The sequence below is a fragment of the Rattus rattus genome, chromosome 2 (assembly GCF_011064425.1).
Source record: "Rattus rattus isolate New Zealand chromosome 2, Rrattus_CSIRO_v1, whole genome shotgun sequence".
NCBI lineage: Eukaryota > Metazoa > Chordata > Mammalia > Rodentia > Muridae > Rattus > Rattus rattus.
The window spans coordinates 87578194-87599260 of NC_046155.1; the positions used below are offsets into that span (position 1 = coordinate 87578194).

A 21067-nucleotide genomic window follows, 5' to 3' on the forward strand; every position below is an offset into this window, starting at 1 on the left:
CCCCATGGGAAAAATATTTGACATTCAAAACTGGTAACAGGAAGATGAGGAAAGAAATTTTTTTTTGAGAATGAAATGTTTCCCCTCTTAGTGGACTCTTAAGCACGCTCTCCGCGTATGCGGCGTGCTAGTTGGATATCTTTTGGCATAATTGTTAGACATTTGGCATGGATAGCACACAGGTTGGCATCTTCAAAAGGCCAACCAGATAGGCCTCACTTGCCTCCTGCAAAGCACCAATAGCTGCACTCTGGACGCGCAGGTCTGTTTTGAGGTCCTGAGCAATTTCTCGCACCAGACGCTCAAAGGGGAGTTTGCGAATCAGAAGCTCAGTAGACTTCTGATGGCGTTGGATTTCATGGAGTGCCACAGTACCAGGCCTGTAACGGTGAGGTTTCTTCACCCCTCCAGTAGAGGGCGCACTCCTGAGAGTGGCTTTTGTAGCCAGTTGTTTCCTGGGTGCTTTACCAACGGTGGATTTGCAGGCAGTCTGCTTTGAACGAACTATGGTATGGGCACCTCCTTACTTACCCCCCTTCTCCTTCGGCTGGGGCTCAGCAAGCAAGAGGCGGCGCTGGCGTTCGAGAGTGGCAGCGGCGCGGCGAAGGCTGCAGACACCCTTTTCTAGCTTTCATACTCCAACATTTTTTCTTTTACCATTTACTTCTTTCAATTGTGTTCCCACTCAATAAAACCACATCATCCCCTCTGAAGGGAAAGAGAGATTACATATCTTCCTGATTAATTTTTATGTCCCAGTCATAAGAAAAGTAACACTTAGACACCAGGCCAAGTGTTACTCACGAGCTATTTCATGACCAACACTGTGCCCTGTACTGCCAATATCACCATCTGAGAATGGAGATACAGGCCCACTGGGGTTGGTGATGTACTCCAGGTAACAGACTTAAGTCACATGAAAGTTCCCACTGGCCCTGCTTGTCTCCCAGGTCTTTAAAAATGTGTGCAGCTAGTGTCAAGGGCTCAGGAGTAGCCCCAGCTGTGTTTCTGCCTGATGCTCTACCTTGATCTCTGCTTGATTAAATCCATGTGCTTCAGACTACTAATGGTCCCGCCTCAACCATGAAACCGACCTCTGGTCGGCCCAGCATCAGGTCACCAGGCTGGTAGGCCCAGCATCATGGGCTTTTCTGATGGTGTCGTACCTTCAGTATCCCTCCCAGCTACAATCTTGACAGACCACCTGAGTTCCTGCCCTTGGCTAGGGCTTTGTGATTCCGTCAACCCTTGCTTGTCCATTGCTACCTGGAAAGGCGTTTTCTTCCAATTCCATCCTCACTGTGATCTGTCTGCCTGTATGCCGCCATGGGCTAGGAAGCTGACTGGACTGATGGCAGATGCTGCGGCAGGGCCTCAGGGCAGAGACCTACCTGTCTCTGCTCTCATCACCGGTGCTGCGCAGAGATGAGGAGGAGAAAGTGTAACTGAGAACAGGAGCCAGGGTGAGGATCTGATGGGGCTGTGGACTAGGATACAGGCTCAGGATTGGGGGCCGAGGTTTGAGTCCATCTCATGCTGGTGGGAAGTAGGCATGGGAGGACACTTGAGAAGGACTTCCCCATTTGTGAACAAGGGATGGGAAAATTCTCCACCAGGCATCTGTGGACCTGGCAAGGAGGCTGCTCTGGGACTTGTATGAGGTTGATCCTTGAGCTTGCACATGCTCGGGGCAGAAGAAGCCCGCTGTGCAGTGGGCAATCCAGAGCTAAGGGATGACATAAGATTCAGAGGGGAGCAGGGGAAGGGGAACAAGGTGTGAAGATGTCTGCCTATGATTTTTTTTAACTCCCCAAATAAATAAAAAGAGAATCCTGTGGAAGATGGACAAAGTACCCTAAAGCAGAAGGGAAACTAGTGAGAGAGCCAAAGCAGTTTAGTAGAAAGGGAGAGATGGCCCTGTGGCCCTGTGGTCACACAACAATCTAAGTGAGACCCTGTCCATGTTTAATGTTACTGAAACGCTAAAGCACTCTGGATAGAAACAGAACAGACTGGTGCGTATGGAAGGAAGCAGGGTACTCAGGCAGCAAGGAGGCTTCATCTTGGGCAAGTCTATGGGAGACAGAGAAAGAACCAGGCAGTGGTGGGTCAGCTCAGGTCAGGGGACAGTACCAGGTACTATAGGGCTCCAGGAGGAGCAACAGAGCCACACTCCCTAGAGAAGACACTGTGGGACTGAGACCAGGAGCTGTGAGTTGAAAACAGGAGGAGGAAGAGAGGGACAGCATGCTACCAAGGTCTGGGTGACTCAGAACAGCAGCATCAAAACCCCTGCAGTCCAGGGTGGGTTTGTACCTTTTTAGTTGAGGGCATAAAGTTTCCTGAGAGAAATAAAAGTATTTGTGGGGAGATGTGTGTGTGTGTGTGTGTGTGTGTGTGTGTGTGTGTGTGTGTGTGTGTGTAATTATTTACTAATTACTTATAAGCTCCTTCCCTCCCACCCACCCATTTTCTGGGGATTGAAGGCACAGTCTTGCATGTGCTAGGTAAGCTCTCTCCTACTGAACCCAACCCCAGCTCTATGTCTTTCTTTTCTTGTCACGTTAGAATGTAGGCTCATGAAGAAATCTCTGCCCTTTCCTCCCCATCTACTCTTATTCCTTCTTTCTTCCTCCCCCTTCCCCTCTTCTCTCCTCCCTTCCCTTTCCCTCAGGGAGCTAGAAGATGAACCCAGCTGAGAAGGGGCTCTTTAAAGGAAGCTGTTATGATCTCCTCTCTCTCTCTCTCTCTCTCTCTCTCTCTCTCTCTCTCTCTCTCTCTCTCTCTCTCTTTCTCTCTCTCTCTGTCATGACTGACTTATATTTTATAAGCTGACCCTGGGCAGCAGGGATAACTAGAAGAGGATTTGAAGACGGGACCACCGGGAGACTAGTGCTGAAATGCACACAAAAGATGGATGCTTAGGTGGGAGGAGTGTGGTGCTGGTGGACTGAGAGGGAAGAACCTTGAAGAGGAGGCAGAAGCTGGGGCATGGTGAGTGTCCAGGAGGGCAGCTAGCTCTCTAGCACGGATAACTGGGTGAATGGGCCTCGTGTTTACCCTAGTATCCAGCAGAGAACTAGACACCCAGTAATAATTTGTGACTGCTGACTTATGAGTGGCTGTAGCGGGGTAAAGTGTAATTAGGAAATGAGCTTGCATCGGCTCTCAAAATTCCCGTCTCCCATGGGCTGATCTTCATTTCCTTCAGCCTCCTCCTGCCTGAGGTTATCTATCTGTGGCCTGCCAGGCTGGCTAGTCATAGCCTTATAAACATCTTTATACTTTTTATTAGCATGCATAAATTGCATGTATTCGTAGCACTCAAATGCTATAGTTGAATGCATACATACAGTGTGCTAATCAAAGCTACCCTTCATTTAACTCCCCTCCCCCTCCCAACTGCTGCTCTTCACTAATCTACATTTTTCTACTTCCTCAAGTGTCTGCACATGCGAGGACATGTTGTATCTGGCTTATTTTACTTAATATTTAACACCCAAACTCCTCTCACCCTGCCCTCAAATCAACTCAAAACAGATCAGAGACCTAAAAACAGGACCCCAAACTGGGAAACGACTCAGAGAACACAGGGAGAAACACTTGAAGACGTCGGTGTAGTCAAGAGGGTAGCCAAGTGGGATTACATCAAATGAACAAAATCTCACAGCAAGGGAACCAGCGAGGGAGCAGAGAGGCATCTACAGAATGGGAGAACCAGTTACCAGCTGTTCATCTGACAAAGATTAATAAAACTAACTATTTAGGAAACTCGGAGACTGTGAAAAACAAATCCCTCAAGTCATCTAAATTAAGGAGCAGCAAATGGGGCTGGAATGACGGCTCGGTCAGTAAAGTGCTGGCTTCGGGGACGTGTGGACTTGAGCTTGATCCCCAGCACCCACACAAGGAAGCTGGTCCTGGTAAGCACACTTCTGATCCCAGGACTGGGGAGACAGAGCCAGAAGGAAACTTGGAATGTTTCCTCCAAAATTGTGTGTCCTAGGTTTCCATGGGACTCTGCTTAAAAAACCAAGGTGATGACTCTGGAGGAATGAGCCCAAGATTTGACTTCTGGTCTCCACCTGTATGTACACACATGCATGTACTCCCGTGCATATTTATACACACACACACACACACACACACACACACACACCCCTACAAATCAACTGGAAAACTTCTCAAGAAATACACATGGCTAACAAAATCAACTCAAGTTATTTCCAAATCCCAGGCTCCCCCTGGCCACCAGTATACATGGGCCTCTCTTCTCCTAAAGAAGAGGCACACATTCTGCGCCCCCTCCCCCATGGTCTCTGGCCAGTAGCATCATTACTGCCAATGCCTCTGCAGTAATTTGTCATCAATTTCCTTGGGACTTTACAGTTATAGTAACAATAAGGTTTATACCCAACAGAATTATTATAATTCCTCACTACTAATGTAATTAGTATTTTTGTTCATTTGTGTTCGAAATCCATTAGCATAAAATGTATATCCAATAATACCCATTGTGGTTTTTAATGCTTGCGAAAATGGCTGTGAGGTATAATTCCATATTAAAGGACACACAAAATGCCTTCTGTGGGAAAAGAGATTCTATTTGCATCATGGCTAGAATGGGGCTTTTTGATGGAGGGTATAAAGGAGGAAGGGCTGGGGACAGAGAATTTGTTGAAGTTTTCAAACAAGCCCTCTGGTTATGCAGAGGACACATTTCTATTCTAGGAGAAACCATCGTCTTGGTTCTTTTTATGTTGCTTCCTCCCTGACTTATAGAAAAATATAAGTTGTGTGCTTGTGGGAAGGATATTTAAGGCCATGAATCTTTTGGAACTTGAAGGGACCTTGAAATTATCCAACTAAGCTGGATTTTCAAGGCGCTGGGAGGCGAATGGTGCTGCCTGCCAAGGGAGGCTCTGTTAGGAGCTGGCATGAAGTGGGGTGGGGTGCGGGGTTGGGCAGGTGCATAGGTGGGAAGTAGCTTATCCAATGTCATGGGGCCCATGCTGTGAAATTCGCAGCATTGCCATCTTGAATTCTCATCAGATCTGGAATGGGGGTGGTGGTGGGGTACGTCTTCTTGGAGCCCTACAATTATACACTAGATTTTATGTATGGGCTTTGGAGCCAGACAAACTTGGGTTTAAAGTTCTAAGGTTTTCTTTGACTATGCCTTCTCCTCACTGTAGAACTTGGATATTAACACAGGCCTCTCAGAATTGGATGTAAGGAGGGCTAATGAGAGAAATCCAATACCCAGCAGGCTGAGAGGTGGTGTTAGATAGACACCCACTCTTTCCAGTGTGCAGTCCCCATAATTAAGCTTATTAGCAGGAAGCCGTGCCAGCTAGGTTGGACAGACTCCCTGCAGCAGGCTGGTTAAGGTCACACCGTGCACACACTTTCTGAAGTGCTGTATTCTGAAGTCCTGCCTGTGATTTTCAACCTTTTAACTGTCATGCCATGTGAGACGTTATGTTCACTAGTAAAAGATAATTCCACTTTAAATTTCTAAAAATGTCGCACGTGTGTGTGTGTGTGTGTGTGTGTGTGTGTGTGTGTATTCCACAGCACACATATGGAGATAAGAGAACAACTTTATGGAGTTGTGTCTTAGAGTTTCTATTGCTGTGACGAGACACCATGACCATGGTAACTCTTCTAAAGGACATCATTATTTAATTGGGGTTGGCTTACACTTTGGAGATTTAGTCCATCATTGCCATGTAGGAGAGCAGGCAGGCAGACACGGTGTTGGAGAAGGAGCTGAGAATTCTACATCTGGATTCACAGGCAGCAGGAAGAGAGAGTGACATTTCCTCCAACGAAGCCACACCCACTCCAGCAAGGCCACACCTCCCAATAGTGCCACTCCCTGTGAGCCTATGGGGCCATTTTCTTTTTAACCACCACAAGTTGCTTCTCTCCTTTTACCTTCCCATGGGTTCCAGAGATCAAACTCAGGCCTTCAGGCTTGTGTGGCAGGTGCCTTTACCTGCTGAGCCATCTGTCTGGCTCAGAGTTTTAACTTTGTGGGATTCCTGCATATGTTTCTCCTTTCCAGAAACTTCTAAAGAAAGTCAGTAAGCAAGACTGGCACTGTTAGGAGGGCACCCTTGATCTTGAATTTACTTTGCCAGTTTCAGCATTTCTCTGTAACAAGTGGTTCCCAGCATCCCATTCCTCAGAGCTGGACAATCACAATTTCATGCTTAAGAGCTAAAAAGCAGACCTTTGGGTTTCCAGACAAAGGGTCCCCACTGGCAAGCCAGACACACTAGTGCCAATATGGAGGGAGCAGTCATGACTTGGCTATAGCCTGAAGGGTTAGGTTGCTTGTGAGGCATGGCAGAGTAGGAGAAACTGGGCATTTAGAAGGCCAACGCTGTGGGCTGGAGATGCAGCTCAGTTAACAGCATACTGCCCTAACTTACACGAAAGTCGTGGTTTGATTCTGACCACTGCATAACACTTGGCCCAGTGCTGCATGCCTGCCATCCTAGGACTCAGAGGCAGAGGCAGGAAGATTAAGGAATTCTAGGTCATCCTCAGTTACAGAGAAGGGTGTTTGACCACTAATTAATGCCATGCAATGTTAAAACATTTAGACTTCAAACCAAATGGAGAAGAAACACAAGTTTGTTCTGAAGCCTTTCCCCCACTGTGGTCTAAGGGCGCCATGAAGGAGTTGAGTGACTTCCATTGCATGCAGTCCAGGACTGTGGGCAGCCTGGCGTCCAGAGGGTAAGCTTCAGAGAAGCACAAGGTCTGGCCGTGCTCACCCCCTCAGTCTGCTGAGGCCTCTGAGCATACACCCATCATGAGGCAACAGGAGCACCACACAGGTGGGACCTCCTCCGTCACTTTGGGAGATGAAGGGCAAGAGGAAGAAGGATGGTGGTGGCCTTTCAGTGTCCTGCACTGTGGAATAGCCACACCCTCAAACACAGCTTGTCCTTTTTCTTGCTCCAAAGCAGCTGGGGTCAGCAAGACATGGCTGCTTAAGTAGTTCTCTTGTGCCAGAGCGGCTTCTGTGGGATTGACAGCTAAAGCCAGGCCATTGTTATCTCCACAGCAAACCACAAAATGGCTATTCTTCCAAGACCCCTCTTCTCAGCCTCTATTTGTTACTAACTTTTGATGAGGGATGGTCCATTGTCAGGTAAACACACTGACAAGAAGAGCAGGTCATTTCTCCTGCCCTCCTGGGTAGATGCTGGGGGCTAGATAATGGGGCAGCTCCTGAGCCCCTGGTATCTCATCAGTACATGACGATCATGACTAATGGTCAGTGAATTCATCAGACACATCAAGACACTGTTGCAAAACGATACATGCCAACACATAAAATGTCTGTTTTCAGAAGTGACAATTTGCTTAGACAGCTTGAAGATTGCCCTCTACCCTCAAGAACCACAGTATGAAACCCCAAATCACAGTCTCTCTCTCCGGAGACCAGAGGTCTGCCTTTCCAACAACAAACCTACAGCAGGGTTTAGCATACAGAAGCTAGATGATGCATGAGTTTAGGGAGAGAAACTGAGACTCTCTAATTCACATAGCCCTCACCTTAACCCCAAGCACACTCTACAGCACATTTCAAGCTCCTGAAAATGAAACTCAGGGATGCTCTGACCTCATTTCTTGCTGTTGGTTGATCAGGAGTCCGTTCTTACCTGTTGTCGAATTTCTTCCTCCATTTTTACTGGTGAGCCAAGTTCAGCAACTTGCTTGACCCCTTCACTGGCATACCCTCCGTACTCCCACAGCACGTAGTTCTTGGAGTGGGATCCGCCAATGATGGCAGACCAGTGATTAGCCCGACCTGGAAATCAATCAGGATATAGATATCAGTGTGGCCAGGGTGGAAATTTGAACCTCTTCAGTAATGGGGAGGAAAGGAAACTATTCAAAGGTTCAGCCAGTACTGAGTAGGCACTGCCAATACTACTCAGGGATTAGAGAGAATAAGTCTGGGAATCATGCAGAAGTGAACAGTGGGTGCTTCAAGAAGACAGCCCAAGACACCCTCTGCCTAAGGAGTTCTCTGAGAGGCGGACAGTTGAGAGAATTTGAAATGCCAGTGAGATTTGTAAGGCTAAATAGGAAGGAAGGGCTGTTTCTGGCAGGCTCAGGAACATGGATTAATGCTGTGCTTGGAAAGCCATCAGCAATTCAGCATTTCAGTGCCACTGTCAATAGAGAACTAGATGCCATGGAGGTAGAAGGAGCCTGCTCACAGATGGCATTGCTCTAAGTGCTCCAGGAGTTTGGATGGCATCGGAAAAGACCTGGAAGCCACTGAAGGGGGGAGCAACATGATTGCATTTGACTTTTAGATAAATCATCCAGGCAGCAGGGTGAAGGATGTGGTAGAGGGAGCAGAATGGCATGGATATCTTGAGGCGTGAGCAGGGAGCAGAAGCTGAAGTGTGTGTAGGAACCAGCTTTCGTGCTCAGGCTCAACATGGCTTTCCTCAGCTGACTTTTATGTACATATGAGTCCCGTGTGAGGGGCGAGCAGGCTAATCACATTCAGAGAACAGGGCAGACCATCTGGGAGTGCGGAGGTGGCCAGCCCATGGTGGCTTGGTGATGACCACCAGGGATGGTGGAAAACAGTGGGGTGCAGGAGGGCCGTCATGGATAATGTGAAGGAACAGCAGTATTTGAACAAGTGCAAGCTAGAACATAGCTTGGGGTTCATCAAAGTTCCTAAGGAACTGGGGAACAAGGAACTGACACTCAAGCCAGTACCACAGTGGGCTTCTTCTTAGATACAAATACTTCAGATTTATCTACATTTACTATTGACTAAATCACATATACTTCATAGACTAAGTCACATACAGTTCATTGGGCTGGTTCATTTCTCAGCCATTCTTTGGCTGGCTTTACGTAGTCTCAAATTAAAGAACATTTACAGGCACAGTGAAGGGGAATATCTAAATTAGATAAGCCCAAGTGGTGCTTTTAGTTAATTGCTATATGTCTTAGAGTGGACAGAACTCTTCACTCCATCCCACCATGTTCAAAAAGGATTCTGAGCAGGGCCTGGTCCTGTTTCTATAGTAGCCATTGCACCTCCTAAGGCTTTCTACTCCAGGAGCACATCGAGGACATAAAGCCAGGTGGCACCCTCCCAGTCTGCTGATAGCAGCCACACCCCAACCCAGGCAAATGAAATCACCATGTGGGTCAACCCAAGTGCTCACTGTTTCCTGCACATCAGGGAACGACGGCCATGATGATTGCCTCAAGAAAAGACAGGCGGAGATGTGGCCGGCCAGTTCTCTAATTCATTTCCTGAGCAGTGAGAAAGGCTTTCCTGTCATTTAAGCTAAGAGTATCCTTGTGAAGGCACAGCTTCGTGACCTTTAGCTTGCAATATAAACACAGAGAGACCAACTTCAGCATCTACTGCTCCCCATTGTGCTGCTCTACTGAAACGCCTCCTATGCTCAGGCCTGTCCTAGCTGAAATTCTGTATATAAGGAGCATTGTTATTCCCTCTGTACTGTCTTGCTTGGCTTAGATATCTCTTTTCCTCCTTCATGATTTTCTTAAGTAATCTCCATTGTCAGCTTGATATAATCTAGAGTCATCTGAGAGGAGAAGTCCCAACTAAGGGGTTTCCCAGGTCAGATTATGATCTTGTCTTTGTGTGTGTATGTGTGTCTTGATTATTAATGATGCAAGATGATCCAGCACACTGTGGGTGGCACCATTCCCTAGGTGGGCCATTCTGGGTAGTCTAAAACATCTAGCTAAATGAATGAGTGAGCTAGCATTCCTTCACATAGTTTCTGTTACAGGTTCTGCTTTCTTTCTTTTTTTATTTTTAGAATTTTTTTTTCTTTTCTATTTTTCGGAGCGGGGGACCGAACCCAGGGCCTTGAGCTTGCTAGGCAAGTGCTCTACCACTGAGCTAAATCCCCAACCCCTCTGCTTTCTTTACTGCCCTGCCTTCCCCAATGATGTGACATGGGAGTGTAATCTAATGATGTTTGTCACAGAAATAGAAAGGAAACTGTGACAGTGATCATCCAGAAGCTTTGGCTGACTGAAGCTCCTGCCTCCCGTGTCTCCAGTAATACAGACCATATTTACTATTGTTGTAGTCCTAGTAGGCTGTAGACTCCATGAGGGAAACTGTCCTCCTCCCTGTTTCTTATGTCAGCTCTCACTCATGTTTCCAGAAGCATTTTGCACAATCAATCAAATGAGAAGGTGGCAGTGTATATTCCCCAAACATTGGGAACATACAGGCACAATTTAATTCAGTGCAATTAAATTCGAGTTCAGTTCAGCTCTGCTCCTGACTCCTACCAGGCTAAGGTCTCAGATGTGCTCTGTGCTGCTGTTGGAAAACCAAGAGACAGAATGAGGAAGAAAGGCACTGGGTTTTCCAGCCAAGGATAAGGATTCCACACAGCACTTGCACATCCTAGCTATGTAAACTCCCAGATTCACTTTCTTATTTACCCACATTTTGCCCTCTTTCATACTGACCTATTAGGAAAGTTAAGTGAAATCATAAGAGAGAGAGAGAGAGAGAGAGAGAGAGAGAGAGAGAGAGAGAGAGAGAGAGAGAGAGAGACTATGTGGATATTACCTCGGCCCAGAACAGAGACTCAGTAAGTATGCCTTCCCGATTCCATGGCTGTGGAGTGGTTTCAAAACTGAAAGATGTGAAGCCTGCCCTTACCTTACCATGGGAAATAAACATATATATTATGGGATGTGACAGAAAGAGAATGGAAATGAGCACAGTCACAGGGGATCAGAAGATGGACCCAGATGGGTCTTTCTGCTTTATCCATTCAACTTCCATTAGCTAAGTACCAAACACAGTGGCAGGCCATACGGGAATAGAACATGGCGTCTGCCCTGAGGGACTCACAGTCTGGGGGTGGGGAAACAGATGGAGGAGCAGATTAGCTATGATCCAGCTCATCAGAGTTATCGCATAATAACACGGGAGATGAAAAAACCAGCTCCCAATTCCCGAAATCCAGTGAATCGGGTTGAGGAGCTGGTGTGCAGGGAGGCAGGCACTCCCAGAGGCGGTCTGCCTTTGTGTCTCTTACTCTCTTGAATAAAGTTTCACTCTATGCATTCACCCTGCTAAGCACTGCAAGTGTTAGCTTCCTAGAGTGACTTTGCAGTGGTGCACAGCCTTCAAATTTCAACCCAGTCCCATCAGTTCAGTAAGGTCTATGCTAGGCTAGGGGAAGGGCAAGACCACACCCTTCCTACGGTAGGGGGTATGCAAAGCAAGCACCGACGGAAAGACAGTTGGCAACTTAAAATGTGCATCTGTGGGGGTTGGGGATTTAGCTCAGTGGTAGAGTGCTTGCCTAGGAAGCGCAAGGCCCTGGGTTCGGTCCCCATCTCCGAAAAAAAGAACCAAAAAAAAAAAAATGTGCATCTGTGGCAGGTAAGCAGCAGCCGTGCAGGTGCAAATTGGTACAGGGAAAGACACATGGCGACTGAACCTGGAGAGTTGTGTTCATGAACCAGTCATCCAACCTCTGAGAGCCTCAGTTCTCCTTGTATTTATTTATTTGTTGTTTGCTTCACATGGCTCTGGGAACGAAACCCAACACTTCACATGTTCTCATTCACTGAGCTATATCCTAGGCTGTCTTCCCTTTTAAAACAGGAGTAACAGTTACAAATCCAAACTCCCAGAGCTGTGCGAATTAATTCGGCTGGTTTTGAAGGAACTACAAAAGCTATAAACTGTTCTTAACATCCTTTCAGATAAAGAAACCCATGGGAATGTTTTCAGTATCACCAGGGGGAAGGGAGGAAGGAGGGGGATGGGAAGGAGGAGAAGAAGGCAGAGGGGAAGAAGGAGAGGAGGAAGAGGAGGGAAAAGGAGGGGGGGGGGAAGAAAGAGGAGAAGAAGGGGAGGAGAAGAAAGAGGAGGAGGAGGAAGAGAAGGAGAGATGGGAAGAAGGAAGTGAAGGAGGAGAATGGGAAGGAGGAGGAGGAGGAGGGAGAAGAGGGGAGGAAGAGGAGGAAAAGAAGGAGAGCACATGTGCCCAATGGGAATGCATGAGAACCTAGAGGCTCAGTGGTTAAAAGCTGGCTGCTCTTACACAGAACCCATGTTCAGCTCCCAGTCCCCAAATGATATCACACAACTTCCTGTAACTCCACTTCCAGGGATTCTGACACCCTCTTCCGGTCTCCATGTGCGGCAATGCTTGTACATGGTGCACATAAATATATGTGGGCAAAACACATATACATATAAAACACATAAGAGATGCTTTCCTCAGTGTAACATTATCTCTCCATGTTCTGAATGAGGAACCTAAACCCCACAGAGTTTAGGGAGGCCACCTGAGTTCACAGACCAGGGAGAGGAAAGCTAGGCTTCAACCCCAGGTCTACTTGACTTAAGAACACTGGTTCCCCATCTACACCCCACCATGGAGACAGAAAATGCAAGAGAGCCTTGAGTGGACTGGAGAATTAGAATACCAGGAGATTAGACAGACAGAAAGTCAGGACTAGCTATAGAGAGCTCTGAGTGTCTATGTGGTCAGTAGCACTAGGAAAGGTGGGTGATATGGTAGGACACCTGTTGGTCCATGTGTTTGAGCACCTGGCCCTCAGCTGGTGGCACTGTTTGGGAGATTGTGGACCCTTAAAAGGCAGTATCTGGAGAGCAGAGGTGATTGCTGGGGTTGGACATTTAAGGGTATATCCTGGACTCACTTCTGGCCCAACTGGAAGGCCAGAAAGCTGCTGTGAACTGACATGCAGCAGCTGTCACATGGAAGTATGGAAGTATTCCCTCTAAAACCACAAGCCAAAATACATCCTCTTTCCCGTAGTTTGCTTCTGCCGAGTAGTTGTTACAGTGACAAGAAAATTAACTAACAAGATTCTGTCAGAATTCTTTTACATGAGGAAATCTGGACTTAGAGAGTTTCTTGCAAGATTACCCACGACTCTGGGATTCTTGGCCAGGTTAGCCTGGTGCAGGGGCCAGCTCTTCTTTATATCTTATATCTTATGTTGTGGGGCACACCCAATGTCAGGAGGGGACAGGGTCTAAAGGTGAGGAGACAAAATGGGAGGCGTTCAACATTCCTTGCTTGAATTTACAGAGTTTGCTTTAGGGCAGTAGTAGAGGAAGAGGAGAGAAGTGGCTAGGAGACCAGGCAATATGACAGAAGACTGTGGACTAGAGATGTAGCTAAACAAGAAAGCACTCACCTGGTTAGTATAAAAGGGGCCCTAAGTTCAATCTCAAATAACACACACACACACACACACACACACACACATGCACGCACCCCTCAGGGAGGCAATTTTTGGTAAAGTCATCTAAACTCTTTTTCTTGGGATCTGATCAATGTATATTCTAGTCTTGGTTCTAGAATGTTCTAGTGAAACAAGTCAATCATTCTTAGCCCCAGTTTCTTCCTCTGTAAAGAAGATAATATGACCAAGTTCTCAGCGCTGTCTTTAGGCTGATGCCCATTAAATAAAATCACCAATAAATAAAAAGTAAATCTAAAGGAGACAGGAGAAATCCAGATCAGTTTGTGGAAGGCATGATGGCCAAGAGGAATGTGTTTAGGTGCCTGAGTGGCCGTTAGAACCAGTAGGCCGAGTAGACAGGGATGCTGGGTATGACTTTGGAATCATCTAGCTGGAACCCAGAAGCATGGGACCAGCAGAATAAGGTGGTCAAACAGACTCCACTTAGCTGAAAGAAATAAACCCTAAGAAATAAGGGAGGGGAGAGAAAGAAGACCCAGGCACTAGAAGGTATGGTGATAAGGGGTAAGATTAATGCTTGTAGATACCTTGAAAGAATAATCAGAACATCATCCTGTTGTTCTGGTGAGACAGTTGGGCAGAGGAAAGCCAAAGACAATTACTAACTCATTCTCCTTACAGAAAAGTACATGGTTGTTTGGTCATCCCAACAGTTTTCAAGTGGCTATTTCCTTGAGATTAAAGAAAGCTTGTAGGACTCAGGAAGTACATGAAACTTAGAAGCCTCAGGAAGTTTCTGAAACCTGTAAAGTTTAACAGACCTAATCCTCAACTTTATGTAAGCAGTAATAACTGCTATGGAGAGAAGAGACTCTGAGCTGCAGAACTGCATGCAAGTCAAGCAGAAGGTGCCAGAGACCCAGCTTTTTTTGAGGTGTCAATCATACCGAGGTCGGGTATTTGGTGATGCCACTGCCTTTGAGTTACCAACTCTGAGTTACCCATTTGAATGAGAAACACCCATCATAGGACTGGGCATTTGCACACTTGGTCCCCAGTTGGTAACATTGTTTAGGGAGGATTTAGGTGGTGCAGCCTTGCTGGAGGAAAAGTATTACCAGGCATTAAACGCTTTTGCATTAAACTCCTGGTTCCACTCTACTTCACTGTTTCTACTTCGTGCTTATAGTTGAAGATGTGAGCTCTCTACTCTGTCTTGCCTCCCTCACCGTGAAGGACTCTTCTTCCTCTGAATGCCCAAATAAATTCTATAAGTTGCCTTGGACATGGTGTTTTTATCACAGTAAGAGAAAAGTAACCCCTCACCCATATTCCTGTAAATAACAAGAAGAGTTGCATAAAGCAGCCTTAGCGTGAATTTCCAATAGCTTAGGTGAAATTTCTATGGGACAAATGTGTGGTACGCTGGGAGGAAGAAATGCTTACACATATGAGTCAGTGATGCTGATAGCTATCCAAATCCATTTGTCTAAAAAGCCACTTCAGGTGAGCCTTGAATATATGTACTCAATATGTATACTGACAGCCTCCTTGGCCCCTTTCTTGCTGTCATATCTGGTACTAAATTACCAGTGTTTACAAGATGCCTAAAAGGCCAGCATCCATCAGAAGCAGGTCTGCATCTTGTCTGGTGTTGGGGGAAGCATGTTCCATGACAGGTTGATTCTCCGAGGTGCTCTGCACACAGCCTGAATGATGATTAATTTAACGTGACAACTTGAATGGGCTACGGAGAGGCTAGACATTTGGTCAAACATCCTAGATGTGATTCTGAGGGTGTCGAAAGGAGACTATCATTTGAATTGGTAGATACCCTAAAACAGATTGTTCCCTCTGAAGGACTGGGTCCCACCTAGTCATCTGAGGACCCAATTAGAACACAAAGGTTGATTCTGCAGTAATACAGATTTCCTGCTGGGTACCTGAGTCCAAGCTGGGGCATCGTTTCTTTGGATTCAAGTAACACTGAGTCTTTCTGGCTCTTGAGTTTACTGGTGGCTTGCAGACTAGAATTACACATTCCAAAGCTTCAGAGGCTTTCAGAGCAGGATAGGAGCGGCACCACTGTCTGGCTCCAGACTCCAGGTTACTAGCTGCGTATCTGTAACTTCACACTCCTCGTGTTCGAGTGAGCCAATTCCTTATAATAAGTCTCTTTATATATATGCGCCCACAACCTCTTTCTCCTGTTTCTTTGGAGAATGTTGACGAATACAGCAGGTGTTCACTGACAGCCCAGATTTCCTGGCCAGCTGTTAAGGTCCCCTGCCAAGCCTAGTCCTGTACAAGCCACCCATTCACTTTCTTGATATCCATTCATCGTGCTTCATAGAAGAATGCACTAGACCTTGCTGACAGGACTGATTTAACCCCTGTTACCTAACCCCAGCCTTGGTCCATGGTCCTCTGAGCACATCTTTGTTCTGGTTTTATTTTGTTTGCTGGGGCCTTGTGAAGTTTACTGTAGCAGGTGCACCTAGCAGCAGTCCTCTGATCTCTATGTCCTGCCTTCTCTCAGTAGGATTGAACTTGATCTTTTACTAGGCAACCTTGTCACTTACATCTCTTCAAGACCAAGGTCAAGCTATCCACAGACCCCTGTATGCACCATGTGGCCAGCAGCTAACCGAAAACCGTTGAGGACCTGACAGTTTTATATACATATGATGTGTTGGACCTCACTCTCTGCTTGGCCTTGGTAACGTCCCCCTGGACCTGGGCCCAGACTCTGCCTAATTTCCAATGCTTTGAATTTGGCTACAGAACTTGGCTTCTGTGATCTGCTTCTAAGTGCTACCTAGGACACAGCTTGCATGTGCCTTTTGGCTCTTTCTCTCTTGGCTACTCCAGGGACCCACTCTGATCACTGCATTCTTCAGGACCCTGTCCCTGTGTAGCTGAACACTTGCATGAGGTCATGTACTGACTGGGCGGGGGCTTCCTCCACTTCCTGTCTTTCTAGTTTCTACACTCAGCTATCATTTTTTCCCTTTCTTAAGGGCACAAGAACACTCCCTTTCTTTCTAGAAAACTGTTCTTAGGAAATGGATTTTATCTGCTTTGTCTCTTCAATCTCCTCTGAGGCCTTCAGCAAGATTTCACTGCACCCTGCTATGCCACCAGTGAACACTTACTTGGTTCATATGATGCATAGAACTAGGGACCATCAAGCTAGAGCTGCCTGTCTTTGTTCCAATAACGTTTGATATTTTATTCATTATCTGAGCCTTGCATTCATGCCACAGTGGCAAAGTTGAGTAGTTTGGCCTGCAAAGCCTAAAATACTCACCATCTGGCTCTTTATAGAAACCATTTGCCAAGCCCTGAGCCAGGCCATGGCAACTCTGAGACGCGTCAGTTCCATGTCTTTGAGATATTCAATTGGAGGAGGGGTGAAGGCTAGGAAGGACAGGTCCTAACCAGACTATGACAGTGAATTGAGTGAGGTAACTTCAATTGAGACAGACAAAATGTAAAAGTCTAACAAGGCAGACGCTCAGCCCAGATGGTGCTAGAGGCTTCCTGGAAGAGGCAGATGAGGTAAAGTTTAGCGGATAGGAGTTATCAAGGCAGATATGGAGCTGGGAAAAGACTGTATTTTTCCAGAAGAAAAGTTAGGTGTTAGATGTAAAAGCAAAGGTATAAAAAGAAAATCCAACACCATGGATTCTTTGGGTACCTTCTCTGCTGTCCACATCCTCCTACCCCCCGTGTGTGTGTGTGTGTGTGTGTGTGTGTGTGTGTGTGTGTGTGTGTGTGTGTCTGTGTCTGTGTTTTAATAAATAATGAATGATCTGTGATGAGACTAAGAAGTCAAGCAGATCATGAAGGGATACAAATTGTGCCTTAATAGGAATTTTTATTTTTTCCTAGAAGGTGATATAGAGTAATGAGCAAATCCACTCACCCTCCTCTTTCTATCTCTCTCTCCAGTAGTACTTAGGGCTCACCCTAGGGTCTCACATATGTAAGAGCTCAACCACTGACCTACACCCCCAGACTTCTGACTTTGAATTTATGACCCCCCCCCTCAGCCTCCTGGATAGGCCTTATTTATGAGTTCTGTCCAAATAAACCAATTTTTATCTACAATCAACTCATAAATCTAGTTGTACTCCTTTGGCTTCTGCCTCTGAGGGAACTCTAAAACAGAGCAGACTACACAGAGTTCCTGTTTGGGGATGCTTGAAACAGACAGTAAAGGCTCCAATCCCCAAGAGAAGGGGAAACCTGAGACCTGAGCCCATGCTTTCCTGGTTGCTACAAAAGACACTTACTGGTTTGTCGTGAAGGAAGATGGAGGATAAAGCAGACTAGTTAGGTTGAGGAGGTATAAACAGGGATTGCACGGTTGAAACAGACAGGATGTATGGGCTAAGATGCCAGAGAGAAGCAAACTAGAGAGAGAGATGAGCTTCAGAGAGATGCGCAGTTGACCCCCTAACTCTTTCTAAATTAAGTCAAATTTGTGCAGGGTGAGACTCCACAAGGCAGATAAGAGAAAGAGTTCAATGAAGATTCCAGAGGTTACAGAGTCTGGAGACACAGAACTTCTAAACCACCCATAGCACAGATACTTCGCACTCAACTGAGAGTTGAAACTCAAATGAAAAGCTGTAAGTCAGTGTTAAAACTACTTTGTCGGGGCTGGAGAGATGGCTCAGCAGTTAAGAGCACTGACTGCTCTTCCAGAGGTCCTGAGTTCAATTCCCAGGAACCACATGGTGGCTCACAACCATCTGTAATGAAATCTGATGCTCTCTTCTGGTGTGTCTGAAGACAGCTACAATGTACTCATATACATAAAATAAATAAATATATATAAAAAAAACTGCTTTGTCTTGGAATCCATTTTCCTAACTTGGATGTCCTTTCTGGCCCCAATGGGAGAAGAAGCACAGACACTTGATGTGATAGGGTGGTGGGATACCCATGGGAGTGCTTCTCTACTCTCTCAGAAGAGAAGGGGAAGGGAGTTGGGGGAAGGGACTGTGGGAGGGGAGGACAGCAGTCAGGATGTAAAGTGAATAAAGAAAAGCCAAAAAACAAAACACCACCACCACCAACAACAAATCCACTTTGTCTTAATAAGGGAGGCTACCTAGACTTATCTTAAGCTAGCTTTACATTATTTAATCAAATTATTTAGTCATTGAAAGGGAATCAAATGGATCCACCAGCAAATTACCATTAGTCCTATGCCAACTAAATAAAGTCCAGACACTCAACAACTGAGCCTTCACAATGCAATAAAGAAGTGACTATGTAAAAGTCAGGTACAATATGGTTTAGCACACCCATGTCCTCTGTGCTGGAGCAGGGATGATGGTGGAAGTGATAGTTTAGAGATAAGTAGAGACATTGGTTAGCCAGCCTAGCTGAATCAATGGGATCCAGGTTCATTGAGAGACTCTGCTTTGGAAAGTAAAGGGAAGAGACTGAAATGGACACCCAACATTGACTTCTGGTGTCCACGTGTACATAATATGTGCATATGTGTGCTAACCCACATATACACATATTATTTGACACATGTAAAAGCAATAAAACCTAAGACATGGGGAAAATTAGCTAGTAGAAGGAGTTCCTGAGGTTATATTCAGATAGGAGTAACATGCAGGGGCTGTAAAACAGCTATTACCAATATTCAAGGATTTAAAGAAAAGATGGGTATAATGAATGAACAGATGGGAAATCTTGGCAGAGAAATATTTTGAAAGGCCAAGCAGAAATTCTAGATATGAAAACAACAAAACTGCATTTGGATACACCAAAGGAAAATGTCAGTAAACTACAAGTGAGTAACAGAAATATAATTCACAATGAGGAAGAGGTTGAAAAAAACAGACTGGAGTCCAGGCGACATGTGGAATGAAAATAAATGGTTTAAATGGAGTCCGCAGGATAGGATTGAGAGATGACTGAGTATTTAAATAAACAATGTTTGAAATTTCCCAAAATTTGATTAAAAAAATACCAACTCCCAAATCTCAAGCTCTCCACCCTCCACACCATGGATAAAAAGCAAAGCAAAGCATCTAAAATTAAGAAAGACCAAACAAAATGAAATAAAGGGGGAAAAGACACATAAGCCATCACCATCTGAGAGAGACAGGAGGAAGGTATTAAAAAGCAATAAAAAGCACATCACAATTAGAACAGAAAGGAATACCCCCCCTGGTTCAAAACCAAGGCAGACCCAGAGACGACGAAATGACACCTTTAAATTTTTAAAAGAAATAAAACCCATCAGCTTAGAATTCTATTACCTTGTAAAAATATTCTTCAGTGATGAGTATAAAACCAAGCATATTTTTTTTGATAAATGAAAGCTGAGCAAATTTATGACTAGCACATCTGTAGCGTATGAAATATTAAAGGAAGTTCTTCAGGCCGAAGGGAAATGAAAACAGATGGCAGTGCATATCTGTATGAAGCGATGGAAAGTTCTGGAAATGGTAAATGCGTGGGTGAGAGGCATCTTTCAGCTCTGTGTCACTGAAAAGTCTCTCCCTCGGAGTAGAATTCCAAGTCCCTCTCTCTGGGCTAGCACTTCTACCAGCTCTCTCTCTCTCTCTCTCTCTCTCTCTCTCTCTCTCTTCTCTCTCTCTCTCTCTCAGAGCTGTCTTTTGTCTTTTGTCTTTTGTCTTTGCAGCTTTCCAGCCTCAGCAAGCAGTTTCCATTCCCTCCTCCCTGGTGTGATTTTCCTTATAGACTGAGGTGAAGCTCTCCCCCGACTCCCCAACCCAGTCCTCAAGGCTTTTGCTACTGTCTGTTCTGCAGATAGGCAGGTACTGGAGACAATATAAAGACGATTACTGTGTGCCTTCTTTATTTCCCTTTAAAATGAAAGGATGCTTTCAAATCAGCGACAGACCCCTTTTTAATAAACCAGCTAGCAAGGGTTGACTACAGCCTACTTTCAGGTAGCTACCATCATAGTAAAGACACATGGCACTTTCAGGATCCCCTTCTCCTGTGACTGTAATCTATTCCACTTTGCCACCCATCTCTGAAGGCTCTGGTCTAGTTTCTGCCCCTATGGTTTTGTCCTTGTCAGATTATAAATGGATGCACACAGTGTTAGGTTGAATGTATTATCCTAAGTAGCTTTAAGTTTGTTCTGTAGACAAGGCTCATTCCCTGGTGCCTGCATTGCCCTCATGTCTGTTCATTGGCCCAAAGAGCTGCACACAGAGATGTTGCTTTGGTCCTTCCACCCGGCTCAGCTCTGTCAGCTCCCACATGTAACTCCAGAGGCAGGAGCCTCAATCCTGCACCCCTGCTTATGTCAGGGGCTCTGCTGTCGTGCATAGGTCTGACTAATTCTGCTGCTCCCATCCTACCACTCGCTCTACCTACCCAGTGGGTTTCTGAACCCCTAGTGCTGATGTGCCTGAACCCCAAGCTACACTGACCCCACCTCTGAGAAATGGTCTAAGACTTCATCCTTCCCAGTTGGACAGTTCCCATGTGTCTCTGTGTGCTCCCAGCCCTACCTTCCCTGAAGAAATAAAATACTAAGATTAACTGTAACCAGTTATGGAAATTTTTGACGTGGCAGGGATTTCGTACTGATTTGCTTCTTCTATTACCCAGTAACAACCTCAGGAGCTGGGTTCTGTTTATTATTCCCATTTCACAGATGACAAAACTGACTCTGACCACTTACTTTGAGGTCATTCAGCAAGTGTACTGTTTCTGAAGCTTAGACAAGTGCTTGGGAGAACAGGACAGTACCAACCTTTGAAGCCTTAGCCTATGGGGTGGGGGCAGTAAAGATGCCCTTGGAAAG

General features: G+C 45.8%; 1 protein-coding gene and 1 pseudogene across 1 annotated transcript in view; both read right to left on the minus strand.

Moving 5' to 3' along the window:
* Spon1 (spondin 1) overlaps positions 1 to 21067 on the minus strand; it is a 275300-nt gene that overhangs the window by 106730 nt on the left and 147503 nt on the right. Inside the window, exon 6 of the mRNA XM_032892851.1 lies at positions 7683 to 7831. Within this exon, the coding sequence (XP_032748742.1) occupies positions 7683 to 7831 (149 nt within the window). The remainder of the gene's footprint in view (positions 1 to 7682; positions 7832 to 21067) is intronic.
* On the minus strand, positions 99 to 1407 carry LOC116894735 (annotated as a pseudogene).